The sequence below is a fragment of the Episyrphus balteatus genome, chromosome 4 (assembly GCF_945859705.1).
Source record: "Episyrphus balteatus chromosome 4, idEpiBalt1.1, whole genome shotgun sequence".
Classification (NCBI taxonomy): domain Eukaryota; kingdom Metazoa; phylum Arthropoda; class Insecta; order Diptera; family Syrphidae; genus Episyrphus; species Episyrphus balteatus.
Window position 1 is genome coordinate 69,456,183 of NC_079137.1, and position 17,825 is coordinate 69,474,007.

The 17,825-nt window shown below is 29.1% G+C and overlaps 1 protein-coding gene across 13 annotated transcripts in view; it reads right to left on the minus strand.

The window, feature by feature from the left end:
• LOC129919053 (B-cell receptor CD22) overlaps positions 1-17,825 on the minus strand; it is a 160,424-nt gene that overhangs the window by 48,113 nt on the left and 94,486 nt on the right. For all 13 annotated transcript variants that reach the window (XR_008773040.1, XM_055999867.1, XM_055999870.1 and 10 more), the window contains exons 10-19: positions 10,195-10,382; positions 9,838-10,013; positions 6,499-6,630; positions 6,318-6,433; positions 5,687-6,071; positions 5,428-5,557; positions 5,257-5,352; positions 4,962-5,120; positions 1,147-1,229; positions 549-729 (exon numbers count right to left, since the gene is read on the minus strand). Coding sequence is in view for 12 of the 13 variants with exons in the window: in XM_055999867.1 (XP_055855842.1) it covers positions 549-729; positions 1,147-1,229; positions 4,962-5,120; positions 5,257-5,352; positions 5,428-5,557; positions 5,687-6,071; positions 6,318-6,433; positions 6,499-6,630; positions 9,838-10,013; positions 10,195-10,382 (1,646 nt within the window). In the remaining variant the exon portion in view is untranslated. The remainder of the gene's footprint in view (positions 1-548; positions 730-1,146; positions 1,230-4,961; positions 5,121-5,256; positions 5,353-5,427; positions 5,558-5,686; positions 6,072-6,317; positions 6,434-6,498; positions 6,631-9,837; positions 10,014-10,194; positions 10,383-17,825) is intronic.

Genomic DNA, 17,825 nt, shown 5'->3' on the forward strand with positions numbered 1-17,825 from the left:
CCATACCTCTCTCCAATTTCGTCTACTGAGCTGTGCCAACAAACAAGAGAACCCAAAACCCAATAGACTGGATCAGTGAGGCACTTTAAATTTAATTTATTCAACGGTTTCAATTTAATTAAATACATACAAAAAATAACTGAAGTAAAAACTTTCTGAAAATCTCTTTATACCTACTCTCTTTCTCTACAAACCGATTACGATGAATATCAAACAAGAAAAAAAAAAACATAACGCGGATAAAAATACAAAAAAAAAGAAGCAATCAAACCCCCTTGAATATCCCCATACCCGCTTGAAAATAGCACTCTTTATATTTTTTTGAAAAAAAGGTCCTACCCATAACTTCCTCCCTAAAAAAAAAATATAAAAAAAAAAAACATAGAACTCAACCAACCCACTAGAAAAACCATAACAACTAAATGTGAATGGAAAATGTAGAAATAAACGAGAAAAAATGAGAAAATAGTGCTGATGGAAATAAAAAAAAAAAAAATTCAAAAAAATCCAAACTTATATATAATCCTTGAAGGTAGGAAAAAACTTACCGGCAACTTCAATTTCACAGAACGTTCCAGCTCCAACGGAATTATTCGCCACACAACGATACGTCCGTGCAATCGCATAATCCTCATCCAGGATATAAAAGCTCTTATCCTTGTTAATTTTGCCATTGCCCAGTGTTTCCACAGAATCGTTCTCCGCCTTAATTGACCATGAGAAGTCGGCCTGTTTGTTTGTGAGTATGGACGTTGGACGACGACGTTCAGAACGGTGCCGCAGTCATATAAGAGTTGGTATAGGTATAATGTCGATATGGTTATGGCACAGCAGGATTCAGGATATCACCAGGAACACAAGCAGCAGCAAAAGTAGATGAAAAAAAAAACAGTTTTTATTATTGAGAGAGAGAAAGAGAGAGAGAGTTTTTTTTTATTTTTTTGTTTCCTGTCTGATACTTTGGTTTGGTTTTGATATTTAAACGGAGTCGAGGTTTTCAAAACTTCAACTACGACTCTGAGATTGAAATTGAATATACACACACCCAACCGACTTGTTTGGATTGGACTGTGCGGACTGGACTCTGGACTTTCTGCGCTTTACCTTTATAGCAAGACTGCATTGACTTATATACAACCAACTTACCTCTACAGGATTTCCGAATGCTGTGCAAATTAACGTATCCTTATCGTCGATTTCTCGCCTCTCGATTTCACATTTTGGCTTAACTGAAAAAAAAAAAAACAAAATCAGAGTTGGTATAAGAATCTAGGACGCAGCATGGATTTTGATTTCTACTTATATGAGAGAAAGAACGTTTTATTACTCGTTTGTGTATATAAAGTGTTTTGTGGAAGGATGAAAAATAAAAAAAAAAAGAAAAATTGAAGAAGAAGACGAAAAAAAGAGCCGTTTTGATTTTTAATTGAGTCAGGATGCATGTGAAGTGCAGGATGGTAGTTTTTTTTTTGTTTTGAAAAGACGGTAAGGGTATAAAAAGATTTATGAGTTTAACCAGATCGAAGGAAAAAATGAAGAGAAACATTGCTTTTTATCAATTCAAGTGTACGAAGGCATGTTTTTGCATACCTTTACCATTTACAATTATGACATTGATCTTGTATACATGCAAGATGCAACTCAAAAACTAACACGAATCTGAAAACAAAGTTATTTTAATTTTTTAATTTGTTGAATTATTATGTAATGTTGGTATTGAAAATACCGAAAAGTGGTATTTTTCAATATTTTCAATATTTTTCTAAAAAGAAACTAAAGGCTGGATTTAGTACCACTTTGTGTACCAAATGTACAAATTCCGTATTAGCATCATTCTTATCTGTTAGAAAAAGAATCTTATCATTCAAAATCTTCTTTGTTTGTTGAAAATGTGGAGTTTTATAAAAATCGTTTGTGCTAATTTTGAGATATACTGCTGATTAGGGCATCCCTTATTCCGAACAGGGCTTAATTTCAAAATGTTCACGTGCTCAAAAGTTTATAAATAAATTAAAATTAAAATAAGTTAATTAAAACATTCGAAAGGTTTCAAATCCCTATCATTGTATTTATTTTCAGTAGGTATTTCCATTCAAAATACCGATAAATTACATGTTAGTAGTTTTGAAGATTTTTGAAAATTCGGTAAAACTGTAACGTTGCTAAGAAATTTTCAAAAATTGTAATTGTCTTAAGTATTAATAAGAGTGCACGAATAAATAAATTTTAATTTTTTTAGACAATGTTTAAACAGTTAAAAATTACCGTCAATTGTTTGTTGCTTTCATGTTATTTTTGTATGGCTTAACATAATTTTAGTAAGTGCCTAAGATAATTTACAATTTTTGATATTTTTTTAACACCGTTTACAGTTTTGCCGAATTTTTAAGTAAAACACTTCAAAACTACCTGTAATTTATCGATATTTTGTATGGAAAATTAATTAGGCACAGGTAAATATAATGATAGAGATTTGAAACCTATTGATTTTTTTTTTTTTTAAATTTATTTAGAAACTTTGAGTCCGTGTACATTTTAAAATTAAGCCTTGTTGAAAATAAGGGACGCTCTACTGCAGATACATCATCAGATTTACAAATTATTTTGATTTGTGTTTCGCTTCCTAGATAAAAATAGCCGGACATGCAATTTTTCTCCAGTTTCTTTTTTTTTAAATAGTGGCCAAGACCCATTAATGTGATTTTTTGGGACATTAGAGTTACAAGTAGGAGGATTATAGCAGCAATTTTCACAAACAAAAATGGTGATGTGGCCTTTTTTTATTTAAACATTTCATATTTTGTTGGTCATTTTTTTTTTTTTGCTTTACCAAAATATTACATTAAAATTTCAAAATTTTCAAAGATACAATTTGGAGAATAGTGCGAATAATATTAAGCACTCCACCCATATCATAAAATATTATTTGAGAAATGTATAAAGCATGTTTTAGTGTAATGATATTGATAAATCGAAAAGTTGAAAGTGTGTTTGCAATTATTTCCATTTTTGCGATTCAATTTGGTAGAATTAAAATACCGTAGGATATTCTACATATATTAGGTAAATTTTGGAAGTTTATTTTTTGCTCAAAAAAAGTTGCTACGATTTGTATAAATATTTTGTGCACTTTTTCAATGAAGATGAATCATTCGAAAATTGATTTTTTTTAAATCTTAATCCTCCAGAACTTTGTTTTTTGATTATATTTTTTTAACCATCTAAAACAGTTAGATGAAAAAGTATTTACGGGTCAAAAATTTTGTTTTTAACTTTTTTTTTTTGAAAGTAAGTTTTTCTCAAAAACTGTTCAAACGATTTTAATTCAAAAGACCTGAAATGGTTCAACTAATAAAAAAAAAATAATTTTTTATTCATTCCACTGGGCAACAAGATTTTTTACACAAGAACCAAAAAAAAAATTTGTAATATGTTACTTTCTTCAAGGTTTATCATGTAAGTTTTTTTTTCAACATTAAATCAACGTTGGCCGTATTACATTTCACGTTGCGATTTTTCTTCAGTGTACTTTTCTGAAGGTTTTAGATAAACTCGAATCTGCAGTCAAAAAAATGTTGGTGTCTCTTTTTTCGGAATATTGCCGTTATGAAGTGGAAAAAAAATTTTTTGTATTCTGTTTTCGAGGTTATACTTAAATATGTGTTTCAGCAGCACATAAAACCTTCAGAAAAGAAAAGTGTATTTTAATTCTGGTGGCAGAAAAAAATTAAATTTTGTTGACCAGTGTTATTAATTTGTTTTCTTAATTAGTGCAACTTAACTGAAATTTTGATACAAAAAATTCAATTTTGCATTTTTTTTTGAAATTTTCAAAAATTCAAATTCAAAATTCAAAAATTTGTTTTTTCCAAAAACTGCGGTTGATCATTTTTTGGAAATGTTGTATTTAAGTTTTAAATATTAATTCCAAGACATACCTACAGATTTGTTTTGAAAAATGTTTTTGAAAATGCTTTTTTTTTAAATTCAATAACTTAAAATTCTTAAATTTTTTATAAATTTTATTGCGGAAAAAAGTTTTATTTACAGTTTTTTCCTTTTTACCTTTCCGTTCCTAAAATTCAGGTTTCCCTTTTTGATACCAAAAATATAATTAAACAAAACACTTTTACTGTAATATGCATACCTATTCTAACTAAAAATACCATCCTGACTAAAATCGCTTTCAAAAACCATCAAAAACACATAGTTAAGATGAAAAACAAACCATCAATCGATATACGATACCATTATGAAATTAGGGCTCTGTTATAGCTATCAGTAAAATCCATCAGTAAAAAATTTTGTTTAGCTATTTTAAATACTTTAAACTTATATTTTGAGTAAAATATTGATGAAATAAGTTGGGAACTCAATTAAGAATCAATGAATTTGGTGTTAAATTTTATTCACAAATCCATTTTATAAATTTTAGATACTGTTCAGTAAAATGAAATTTCATCAGCAAAATTTATAATATAATGAATTTGTGACTAGAATATAACACCAAATGCATTGCTTCTTTTTCAAAAAGTTAGTGAAAATGTGTTTTTAATTTATTTCATCAATATTTCGCATCTTAAAGTATTCAGAATAGCAAAACTGAAGTTTTACTGATGGATTTTACTGATAGTAAAATTGATTGATATAATTGAGCTCTTAATGAAGAGCTTCCGAAGTGTTCGAAATTTTGGTTTATTTTATTTTTTTTTTATACCTACCAAAAAAAAAAAAACAAACTCAAACTCAAACAAAATCAAATTTTATGTGGGATGTTTTTTTGTTTTTAATAAAACCAAAAATCAATATTTAAATTCCACGGTCCATAAAAATTGCTCTATATGTGAGTGTAGTACCTATATGTTTACACTTTTTGCACCCGACATGAATGAAGTATCGGTTTTTTTTTTTAGTTTCATAAAAAAGGTATATTTTTTTTCAGAGGTAGGAAAAGTACTCACATTGAACATCGATAAATGTATCTGACACACTTGAGCCATGTTTGTTAAATGCCACACAAGTGTATCGTCCTGTATCGTTTCTTGACATTGGATTATTTATAATCAGAGTACTGCCACGGGTAATCGTTTTATTGTTGAATCTCCATTCATATGATGGTTCTGTAGGAAAAAAAAAAAAAATATTATGACAGGACGAAAATATTTTTTAAAAAATCCTAGAAAAAAAATTAGGTAAATTTCCCCTTACAAAAATAAATAAAAATAATAAAAACCAATCCAAGATTAACAAACTTACCAGGATTTGCTTTTGATTTGCAGACAACACGTCCTGGAATGTTACTTTCAAGGACATGCACAACTTCATCTGTTACCGTTGTATTCTCTGGGGCATCTGCAAAGGACAATGAAAATGAAAAAAAAAATCCATGAAATAAAAATGAAAAACCCAAAAAAAAAGAAAACTTACATTCAATACTGAAATATGTGGCACTTTTAATGCCTGGACCAACCGCATTGTTCGATGATACACACGAATAATTGGCACTATCAACATCAATGTCGAATCTCTTATTTGGCCATGCTGTCATATTGAAATGCTATTCGATCGACATGACAACAAAAATGGAACCAACAACAACGACGATGACATAGAAGGATAAAGCACAGTATAAGCGTCAAAGGAACAATTAATCAGGACACTCACGTTCGAGTAGAAATATACTCACCAACACTGACATTACACTCTCAAAATCCCCAGTTGCCGGCGATGCAGCCATATATTCTTCCTTCACGAAATACCGCTCATTATCCGGTCCCAGAGCGATGCCATCCTTATACCACGATATCGTACACCTCGGCACACATTCAATACGACACATTAACGAGGCATTTCTACTGGAAAACACAATTCCGGTGTACGGGAACAAATTCTTTATGAAAAATGGCGGAGCATGAACTTCCAAGTTGACTGTGGCCGGTACTCCATGACCACCCTCGTTGTACGCATAACAGGAGTAATTTGTGCGACTATCCAGGCCGACAGGTTCGACAGTCCAATCTTTGGTAACCACATCCTGGAGTGGACCGCGTCCACCACGAAACCAGCGGAATCTATCGCGATACGAAACAATATTTCTAGCATGAAAAATTCGACCCCTTAGCAATGAAGTGGTTGTGAGTGTGTTAGTGTTATTATTGTCATTATGAATGGCAAATGAATGATGATGATGGGCGGAAGCGGAAACGGAATTATTTTTATTATGATTCAGGGCTAAGGTGGTGAATTTGATGCATGCAGTGTATTGCTTATGATCTTTGTCGATGTTGTTTTTGTGGTTTTTGTCATTTTTTACAAACCTATTCGATTCAGGATAGCCGGGATCATCAACAGAACATGAGAAGGTGACACTCTTCTTTTTTACTGCGATGAGGGGGAAATGAGTTAGTGTTGCTGGACCTGGTTCATAATGGACCTAAAAAGAATTGAAATATAATTTAAATTGAAAATGAAAGATTAGTATTTTGAATGGGGTCTTACCATTAACTCTTTATCATCGGAACGAGGCCCCCAACCGGCTGCATTGAAACCTTCACACGAATAGTTGTAAAAGAAACCACGACCAATGCTCTCGAGGAGCAATTTACTTGGATCAATGTGACAAAGATCTTCCTGGGAGGAGAGAAACTTAATCGTTAGATGGAAATTTTATGTTTTTCAAAGGAAAATGTAAGTTTTGAGACTCGTTATTCGATGGTGATGGTGTAGTTTATACTTTGGTGATGATGTGTGTCTAAAATCACTTTGATGATTTAATTATACGGATGCAGTTAGTGTTTTTAATTCTTACCAAAAGCTGTTTGGCATCAAATTTAAGCTACTTTAATCTTAAATACTGCTCTAGTTTCTACTTTTACGTTTCTCAAAAAATACTTTAGAAAATTTTCTGATGTAAGAATTAAAGAATTCTACGTACCGAGGTACATTATTATCTCTTAATTGTATTCTTTTCAGATTGTTTGATTTAACAAGATAGGCTACTTAAGTCATAACATCAATTACGTGGTTAATATCGAATTCAACAAACCAGACGGTGATAAACAAAATTTTTTTTCTCAGAAACGAAATTATTAATGAAAAGCTGAATTCGAAGAAATTTGTCGACTAGACAATCGACTCGTCCCATTTAAGTTCTCAGAACAGTTAATAACACTGGAATTGAGTGAAAGTGAATTATCGCAGTTACATGACGTTGGTTTCATTTGCAGGATTTGAAACTCATAAATTTAAAATTTTATAGAACAGACAAAAATGTCTAAAAACAACAAAAATATTTGTGGGCATGTAAAATTTAGATTTAAATTTTTTGAGATTTTAAGAGTGATACGAAATTTTCGAAGTTTTCGCATTGACTAATTTTATATACCTAGATAAATTGTCATTTTTATGAAACCGACCATGTTTGTTCTCTTCAATCTATCTAAAGCTTAAAGATTTTGCTATGATAAAAGTTCTCAGACAAAAAAAAAAAAACAAAAAGATTTTCGAAACACTATTCCGTTTGTGTCGTCATTTTCAACACTTGGATTTTTTAATTTTTTATTTTTGGGTAAAATTTAGGTTAAGTTCTAAAATAGGTATAGCCGTTTTCGATATACACTTCAAATTATTTTTATATAAAAACTCAAAATGGCACTTTTGTGTTAATGGAAAAAGCGGGCTATTATTTTTTTTTTAAATAGGTAAAGTGTTGTATTTTTGAAATGCAAATCGAAAATTAAGAAATGATATATTTAAAAAAAAATCGTTTAAACTGCAGTTTTGCCCCTCCAGTCATTCCTAAAGTACTCTGAAATACTTTTTTTTTCACAAATTTTAGGAACGCTGTTTAGCAGCGGTAAGACAAAAACTGGTTATTATTAAAGAAAAAAAAAAGTTTTTCAGTCGTTTTATGAAAAATTTATTTTATATGTATCCATGAATGAAGGATTGTTTTGTTACAAGGGAAATAAAATGCACGACTGGGTCGCACGAACTTGCTCTTAAATTTTTAAGACTTTTTATATAGAAATTTGGAAAAAAAAAATAAAATTTGTTTTTTTTTTTTAAATAATAAATCTGAAATCAAATTGCCCTCCAAAACAAGTATGCAGTTTTGATTGATATGCTAAGATGCATTTTTAGAAAAAAAAATTTCAAAATCGTTACAGCCGTTTTTAAAAAAACTAATTTTTTATAAATAATTTTTTGGAAAAAAAGTTTTAAAATAAAATTGGTATGCCATTTTGTAGAAATCACTAATCAATATCTAAAAACAAAATTTAAAAAAAATTTAATGTCCCGTTTTCGAAAATTTGATTTTTCAAAAACAAATTTTCAAAATTTTTTTAAAAATCCAAAAATTAGTTTTGTGGAAATTTTATTTTTGGTTTATATTTAAATTATATAAATGCTTTTTCACAAAAAGTTTCCTTGAAATCGAATGAGCAGTTTCGGAGATAATCGGATTTAAAAAAACGGTTCTATGGCAGGTACCGTTAATAATGATTTTCAAAAAAAAATTTTTTCATTAGCTTAAAACTAACATTTAAATTTTTTAAACAAAATCGTTGGAGCCGTTTTAGAGATATTTCAATTTTACTAAAATCGGTATATGACAAGTACCGTTAATTTTGGTCCAAAAAAATTAATTCCAAAAATCCCTCTGGGGAGTCGCCAAATAACGCTACATACCAAATTTGACATTAATCGGTCCATCCGTTTAGGCTGTAGCTCCTTATACAGACAGACAGACAGACGGACTTCCGGGACCCACTTTTTTGGCATTGTCTACCATCGTAATGTCATGGAAAAATGTTATCTCAACTTTTTTTTTTTACGAATGCATAACTTGATATATATACCTACCTATATCGCAAGTAAAAAGAGAGCAAAATTGCTATTTTGACTACCAGCTATCGCCTTAACCGATTTCACCTCAGTCTTTATATTATTCTTTAAAAATGGGACAGTTACCTAAAAATCTATTTTTCGGTAGATATTGCTAGTCACTTTCTGCTCCTGTAGTCACATGAAACGATTCTAACCACACTAGAAAACAAATGCTCATTAAAAAATATGTAACTATGTATTATTTTGAGGGCTAAGAGCTGAAGTGAATCAAGCCACAAAAAGTGAATTCGAAATATAACGAGTTAAAGTAAATACGCTACCATGACAATGACAATTTAAATTGAGACACTTTTTGACAAAACTAATGACAGATCTTAATAGAGTTAAACCTTGCGCAGGTTTTGGTAAAAGATTTGAATTTTTTTAGTTTATTTTTAACTTGGTCCGTTACAGCTTTAAGATCAAGATTTTAATTTTATCTTTTTGTTTTACTTCTTTAAAAATATGTAGGTGCCTAGTTATTGCAACACATTGCACAAAATTCAACAAAAAAAAGTTTGATCAACATTTTTTCGAACAGCACTGTACAAAAATGTGGTGAAATGTTGATAGCTTTAAATTTCTGGTGTTTTTGATAAATTTTTGATAAATATCCCGAAAATTGTTAATATCTCTGAAATTTGTTACGATAATTTAAAATTTTTCAAGTTCAGTTACCTAATTCACTAGATTTATTTTACCATTTTTTTTTTTTTTACCCAACGTTCTACATATATTTTAGATTAATGATATAATAACTACTATAAACTTATTAAAGAATTATTGTGCATCTTTTTTGATGATAGAATGACTCAACAAAATACGTTGTTCAAATGTTTAAGTACTGAAAAAATCAAAATATATTAAAATTAAAAACAAATCTACATGCAAAATATTTAAATGATACGTCTACAAATTCGAAATTACTTTCTTCTCATTTAAACTTACATTTGTTTCCGTACAATCAGGTAACTCCTTAAGTAGCGATGAATTAGCATACCAGCGTACTTTTGTTAATTGCGATGGATTCGCATCAACAATATTACAATAAAGTGTAACATTTGATTCGTCACTTTCCTTAACAGGTCCCTCAGGTGTCATTAGAACTTCAACAATTGGCACATCTGTAAGCAGGAATATATATTATATAAATTTTAAAAACCATTTTCCAACAACACAAAATTCCATTATTATGCAAAGGTATAGATTTTCTCTATGAAATGTGTATAATATTTGATGAATAGAAAACAAAAGGACCAAAATTGTGTATATGTGTATTATTTATCAAAGCTATTTTAAACTTACATTGAACATCCAATTCAATTTGTGTTTCGGAAACTCCTTTGCCAGATGTAATGGAATTCGACAAATGACATGAATAATTGCCAATGTCTCTTTTGTCAGTTGATTTTATGACAAGTGCAACATTTTCGGAATTTCCACCCTCATAACGGTCTGTGTCATTGACATTTACTAAATCTGTATTACGATACCTGGAAAAGAGAGAAATTATTGTTTGTGTAAATTTAGGTTAGTATCTTGTATGTGTAAGCCAACAAGGATACATCAATTAATATTTATTGAAATTTAAAATTTAATGAATTTCAAATTTTGGTATCTCTCTCCGGGAACCCTTATTAAAAATTTGAAACTTTAAGAGAAACGTTAAAAAAAAACCTCGAACATCCAATTATACACCAGTGGAAAAAAAGCAAAGCAAACAAATTAGGAAAATTTAATTTTTACTAAAATTCATAATTTTTCGGAAAATTTCTTCGTTACCCGATTCTACCTTATGTTTTAACAGTTTTTTGAAAATTAAAAACCTGAGAAAAACATAAGTCAACATAAGTCCGAAAATCTAGTAAAAAATACATCAATTGAAAAAAATTTAAAGGATACAAAAATTAAAGAAAATTCCTTATTTTTAGGAAAATTCCTAATTTTTAAGAAAATTTCTAATTTTAATTAGGTAGGTATATAAACTTTTTAATTTTGAGGAAAATTTCAAATCTTTAGGAAAGTTCCTAATTTTTAGGAAAAATCCCAATTTTTAGTATAATTCCTAGTTTTTATAAGAATTCCTGATTTTAAGAAAACTTTTTTTTAGAAAAAATCCTTATTTTAAGGGAAATTCCCAATTCTTAGAAAAATTCTTAATTTTAAGGAAAGTTCCAAATTTTTGGAAAAACTCCTAAATTAAAGGATAATTGAAAATTTCATAATTTTAATGAAATTCCTAATTTGTAGAACAATTCCTGCTAATTTTAAGGGAAATTTTGAATTTTTAGGAGAATTTTAAATTTTTATGAACATTCCTAATTTTAATGCAAATTTCTTACAAGAAAAATTCCTAATTTTAATGCAAATTTCTTACAAGAATTCTTAACTTTTGGGGGGAAAATTCATAATTTCTATGAAAACTCCTAATTTTTCGGAAAATTTATAATTTTTAAGAATGTTTCTAACAGCTATCTCTATTAAAAATGCTCGTTTTAGAGTGTTTGAAAATTTTTCTTCCCAAAGAAAAAAATTCCTAATTCAAGAAAGTTTCTAATTTTTAGGAAAATTCCTAATTTTTGGGATTTTCTTAAGTTCATGTGGCCTCAAGTAAAATTCCTTATTTTTAGGACGACAATATTCCGATTTTATAAAATTTCTAATTTTTAGAAAAATTCCTAATTTTTAGGACAGTTCCTAATTTTTAGGAAAACTCCTAATTTTATTGCAAATTCATTTGAAGAATTCTTAACTTTTAGGAAAACTCTTTATTTTTAGAAAAATTTCTAGTTTCTATGAAAACTCATAATTTTTAGGAAATTCCTTCTTTTTAAGAATTTTTCCAACAGCTGTAGGAAATTTTATTAAAAATGGTCGTATTGGACTGTTTCAAAATTTTTCCTTCCCATCGATCTAACCTCCTTAACTTCACAGTCCCTTTTTTTAAAAGATAAATTAATTTACGATTTTTTCGGAAAGTTCCTAATTTTTAGAAAAATTCCTCATTTTTAGGAAAATTCCTAAATAATTTTTTGAATTTTTTCTTTTTTATAAAAATAGTCCGTATTGGAGTGTTTTCAAAATTTTTCCTTCTCATCAATCTAACCTCCTTTACTTCAGAACCCAATTTTAAGAAAAATTCTTAATTTATAAGAAAATAATTAAATTTATGGAAAATTCTTATTTTTTTTTAAGATTCTTATTTTGTAAGGCAATTTTTCCTAAATTTTATTAAAATTAATTATTTTTAAAAAATTACCTAAGTCTTAGGAATTTTTCAAACAACTATATTTTTGTTAAAAATGTTCGTAATGAAGTGTTTTCAAAATCGATCGATCAGATTGATCTTTTCTCCTTTACTTCAGAACGGCAGAATTTTTAGGAAAATCTCTGCTATTAACGAAAATTTTTATTTATTGGAAAATTCTTAATTTTTAAAAAATTAATAATTTAGGAAATTTCATAGTTTTTAGAAAAATTTCTAAACTTTAAAAAGATTTCTAAATTTTAGAAAAATTTCAAATTTTCCTAATTTTTTGAAAATATCTAATTCAAAGGAAACTTCCTAATCTATAGGAAAATTCCAAATTTTTAGGTACCTAAATTCATAATTTTTATGAGATTTCCAAATTTGTAGGTATTTTTCGAACAGTTGTATCTTTGTTAAAAAATGGTTATATTGGAGTTTTTCCATTTTTCATTCTCATCAATCCAACCTCCTTTACTTCAAAGCTCTTTGACAATGAAAAAAGGATATTTCAAAAAAAAAAGTTTCATATTTTGTAATCCTGTAGTGATTCTTATTTTAATTAGTCTACAAGAGTACTAATTTGTCGAAGCCAAGAACATTTTCCACAGAAATATTTGCATACCTCTCATGAAAAATACCAATCCGCATCCGCTATAATAATTTTGTACTCTCTCTAGGATAATCTCACTCGTCCTGTTGCAAGAACCAACCAGAGAAAAAAAAAGAAAAATTCCCATCCCTTCATCCTAGCGCGTGTTGATGCAGCTAAAAATGCTTGAAAACATTCCGTAACGCGCATACCGCTTGTATACCGCGAATGAATTTTAATTACTTTTTACCCCGCTCCCCCTCCTCCTCCACGGTCTCTTGATGTAATGGATATTCATTTTTATTTATCTTCTCTACTTTTTGTTGTTGTTATTTTTATTGTAAGCTGTCATCCTGGAAAAGGATTCCTGTCCTGCCAAAACACTCACCAGGTGTAATAACCTTGTATAGACAAAGAGTGGTAGGTATGTCGAAGCCAAGCAGCAATGTCATCCTTCGTCTATTATAATCATATCTCAGCAGGACCTGAATTGTTGTGTCCTGGCTCGACATGATGCGCGGATGACCAAACCACTATTATACAGGTTGTATGGCTCTGGTTGCCATTAATTTCCAGGATCGTTAATTTAATGCGAAAGCGAAGTCGCATAAATCTGCCCTGAACAAGAATAATTAATTTTAATTACCAAGTATATGGGCGGTGGTAGGTAGATGGCGTTGGTGTCCTGGTTTTTTTTTTTTTTGGAGAAGAAAGGTGCGAAACCAATCTTCATTGGGTTCTACATCAGGGAACGAACAGAAAAACAAAAAAAAAAGAACGAATAAATAACCAAGCGAGGTGATAAAACTCACTGTGTGACCAAAGTAGCAACCCAGTTTTCATGGTGTTGTCCTTTTCATCCATGTCAAGTCGGTGGTCATTTATTTTTTTTTTTTCATGTTGGTAATATTGTGTTCCAACGAAAATTTACAGGACACAAACTTTTCATGATATCTCTACACAAGAGAGGAGCATGCTCCTCGTCGGTTGTATCCTGGATGGGCTTTATTTTATAATACAAAACAAAGCCCTCGCTCGGTGTCGTCTATCTGGTACAATGTCCATCATATCGTTCCTGATAGATTACCAATTTATGTGAAACCGATGAAGGATATGATGGCAAGTACGTGATTTTTTTTCTTTTCTCATTTTTTTGTAGTTATTTCTGTCACACTTTCCAGGATACAAAAAGCCACTAATTTATACGTTTTTATAAATTTTCATAATGAGAATAGGTTGGCCACGCGGATGTGTGTGTGGGGGAGGGTTGGTGAGGGTGTTAGTGAGAAAAAAATCATACCAAGTTGACCACAATACGTGATTGACTGTGCATAATTATTATGATCCTGGGATGCGGAACAATATGTTGTGTAGGAGTCAGTATAAGCGGATGTTGTATATGTGTGTGTGGTTTAAGAGGTTTTAAATGGCAGGTTGTGACATAAAGTATTATGTAAAGTAGGGCAGTCACGTTTATACATACATGAAAAAACTCTACTTCTACCTCATTCTTATAACGAGACTTATCTGGCATAATTAAGTACCTACTTTTTTTTATTTTAACAATTTTTAACATTAAATCAAAATATGGGAGGTTCCATGTGACGTAGCGCGCATAGAGCTTCGTTGATTAAATTTGTAACAACTACCGTTGAATTTATAATTCAATTTTCGTTTTCAATTTGTTTTTTTATTTTTTCAATTTTTGTTTTTCGTTATTAACGATGAAAAAAGCCGATATGACCAGTATAACGTTGTTGTTGTTATTGCTCTATAAAGCCGTTGAATATTAATATAATTTTTTACCGAGTTAATTGATTGACAAGCATGTTTGACAAGGCCCTGTTGATAGAATTTTTATGATTGTCATTAGCATAGGCATTTTGTCACAAAGATTTTAATTGCTTGTTATTGTGATAAGGATGGAAAAATGTATGGTTCCACAATAAAATTCAATGTGGTAAGGACTTTCCACGGAAATTTTGACGTCAACACTTAGCTGACAAAGCTATAGCTATGTTAATGCGTAAGAAAGTGTTTTCTGTCTCAAAAATTTCAAGAATAAGGTCTAAGAGCTTTAGTAAAAATGATCAATTTGTCATCGGAAGCAAAAATAAAATAAAACATTGAATTAAAGGGTGTTTTTTTTTTTTAATGAAGGAAACACTGGTATTATTATTGATAAAATTTAATTTAAAAAGTGATACTTGATTGAAAAATAGAAATAACAATATTGTAGCATTTTTGCAAGTTTTTTTTTATTTATAATGAATTTCATCATTTCTTTGAAAAAAAAAAAACACCCTTTAACTTAAGCTAATTTTGTAGAATCTCTAGGTTCTTAGTACTAATAACTTATAAACTTCTTTCACCGAATTTTAAAAATTAATATAATAATATTTATGTCACCTCTTATAAGACCTTTGTCAAGCATAACTCAACCTCGCAAAAAGACACCCTTTCAGTAAAATTATTTTTTAGAACTTTATGTTTTTTTTTTTCCTTTATTTATTAATCCATCTCGAATTTCATCATTTAATCATTTTTTCCACATGGGTTTCGGTTACCTGTTTGCAGTGAAAAAAATAAGTCTAAATGGATGAAACACTTATTTTGCCATATACCTTCCATTTTTGGACTTTTTTCGAAAACAGCTCATACAGTTTTGATATCGATATTCAATATTAGACAAAGTCAATCTTTGAATAAAAAATTCGCTTTCCAAGATCTTTACTCACTTCAGTTTTTTTTTCTTTACCTCTGACAATTTCCCAAGTAATTTTAATGAATGCAAAATCATTAATATTGCCTAAATAAAAATTTTTAAGAGTAAAAAAATAAATTGTCGGATTTTCAAATTTTCAAAAAACAGCACGAAATTTTTTAAAAGCTTTAAAAATACTGGTTGGCAACGAAATTAGAGTTTAAACCACACTTTTCTAAAGTATTTTTTTGTTGGAGTTCGAATCCAAAGATAAAATTTCAATCACACACCATATTTTCGAAATTTGTAATCTCACATAAACAGGTCGAAAACTTGGTTTTTGACGTCGAATTTCATAACCGTAAATTTTTCGTTTGCAAAACTTCTTATGGAATCTTAAAAAGCTCCTCAATTTTACCGTATTAAATACATTTATCTAGCTATTATTTTTGCAAAATGAATTTTTTCTCAAAGATATTATCTATAAATCAAAATTTATGATATTTCAAAATCTTAGCTAATTGAAACCAATTCCATTTAGTGATTTCAGATTTGGATTAAAATAACATAATTACGAAAGTGGCTCCCCAGATTTTTTTTTTTGCAAAAAAGGTCAAACAGTTCAAATTCTGGTTTTTTTTAGGAAAAAATTGAAAACTTTTCAGGGAATTTTTCTAGTATTTTTCCGAAAAGGAAACTAATCCTGAAAAAATTGGAAAAAATGCCAGAAAAAAATCTGACCTTTTTCAGATCAGAAGTTTTTAAATTAAGCAAAAATATATAATTTTTCTTGCCTAAATTCCATTTTATTTTATGACTTTTTTTCTTTACCTGTCTGTCATAATTCCCAACATTTCTGTTTTATTTTTCAAAATATTTTTTTGGAATTTTTCCCAATTTTTAGTAGGTATTATCAAATTTCTGGTTTTTTTTTCAAAATCAAAAATAATAATTTCCAGAAGCCCGAAAAAATATAATGCTTTGGGTCAAATTAAAAAGAGAATTGAAATTTAGTTTTTGAGGCTTATAGTCAGCCAATTTACTGACAGCCACTTTAACCGAACCTAAGCAACCATACTATCATTCGTTTCCAGATTGAATCCTTATTTGACTAGACTAGAATTTAGGATATATTTTAAAATATTCTTTTCAACTTAAAACGAAAGTCAAACACTACATTATTAGGTATCTACTTAAACTCGACTTAAAATCTTTTTTTATGGATTATCTTTTTCTGGTAAAGATTGTAGGTACCTACTTTTTTCTTATTCGTTAGAAAATTGAAACTTTACCGGAAATCAAAACTCAATTCCTTTTTTCTGATGAAAAAGTGAGTTATATTTTTTGTAGATGCAAATGCAAATACAAGTAATATTTATTGTTCTTTCTCGGTCAAAACAAATTACTTTCTTAATATTATTCATTTTACCATATTTGAAAATGTAAAATTTATCTTCTATATTTTCTGAAGAAAAACACAATTAAATCAAAAATCTCTCTACAATCTGTAAATTAATTCTAACAAACTCTCTTAAATTTCGTTCAACATACATAAACCAATGTGTTAGCATAAATTTCAGGTAGGCAGCACTGCATCATTTTTATTTATTATTTATTTATCTCCCAAAATCAATCAATTTTAACCACAATATTTCCATTAAATTTTCGGTTTTCTGAATAAATACATTTTTTTTTTTTTTTTTTTTTGAAAAGTCTAACAAAATTTCTCCGAAAAATATCCCAACATTTTCATTTTATTCTTCTTTGATTTTTGGTTATATATTTTATAATGCAATGAATCTTCTATTTTGTAGATGGTAGGAAAACCAAAAACTTGAAGTGCTGTACAAACTAAATGTCAAAACCCATAAAAGTCATTTAAAGTTTTCAAGCCCAGGACAGAGAGATATGGTATTCTGGCCATGGCCAACAAAAATCCCACAACAATATTTTCTAATCCGGTAATGGTATATAGATGGTCTTCATCATTTTCATTGTGTTGCAACAAAATGTTGGAGTTGATTTTTCATTTTATACAAAATTTAGGAATATAGATGAATTTATACATCACACAAATTCATACGTGAGTATGTTGTCCATATAAAACCTTTTATAAAATCTAAAACAAACCCCAAACTCTACACTCAAAAGAGGGTGCATTTGAATGTTGTTTCATAACAAATGTTATTTCCTGGCTTGGTTATAACCATCAAACCACAAAATGACACATTCAATGTTATCCTTTGGTAGTTTTTTATTTTTTTTTTTATTTTTATTTTTATCAAGTCAGACATGAACGTAAGCCTTGTTTTTATCTATAACTTCTCGTTTTGAATACAAATACAAAAAACATACATAAATAGAATGAAGAAATGGAAAGGTACGAAAAACGA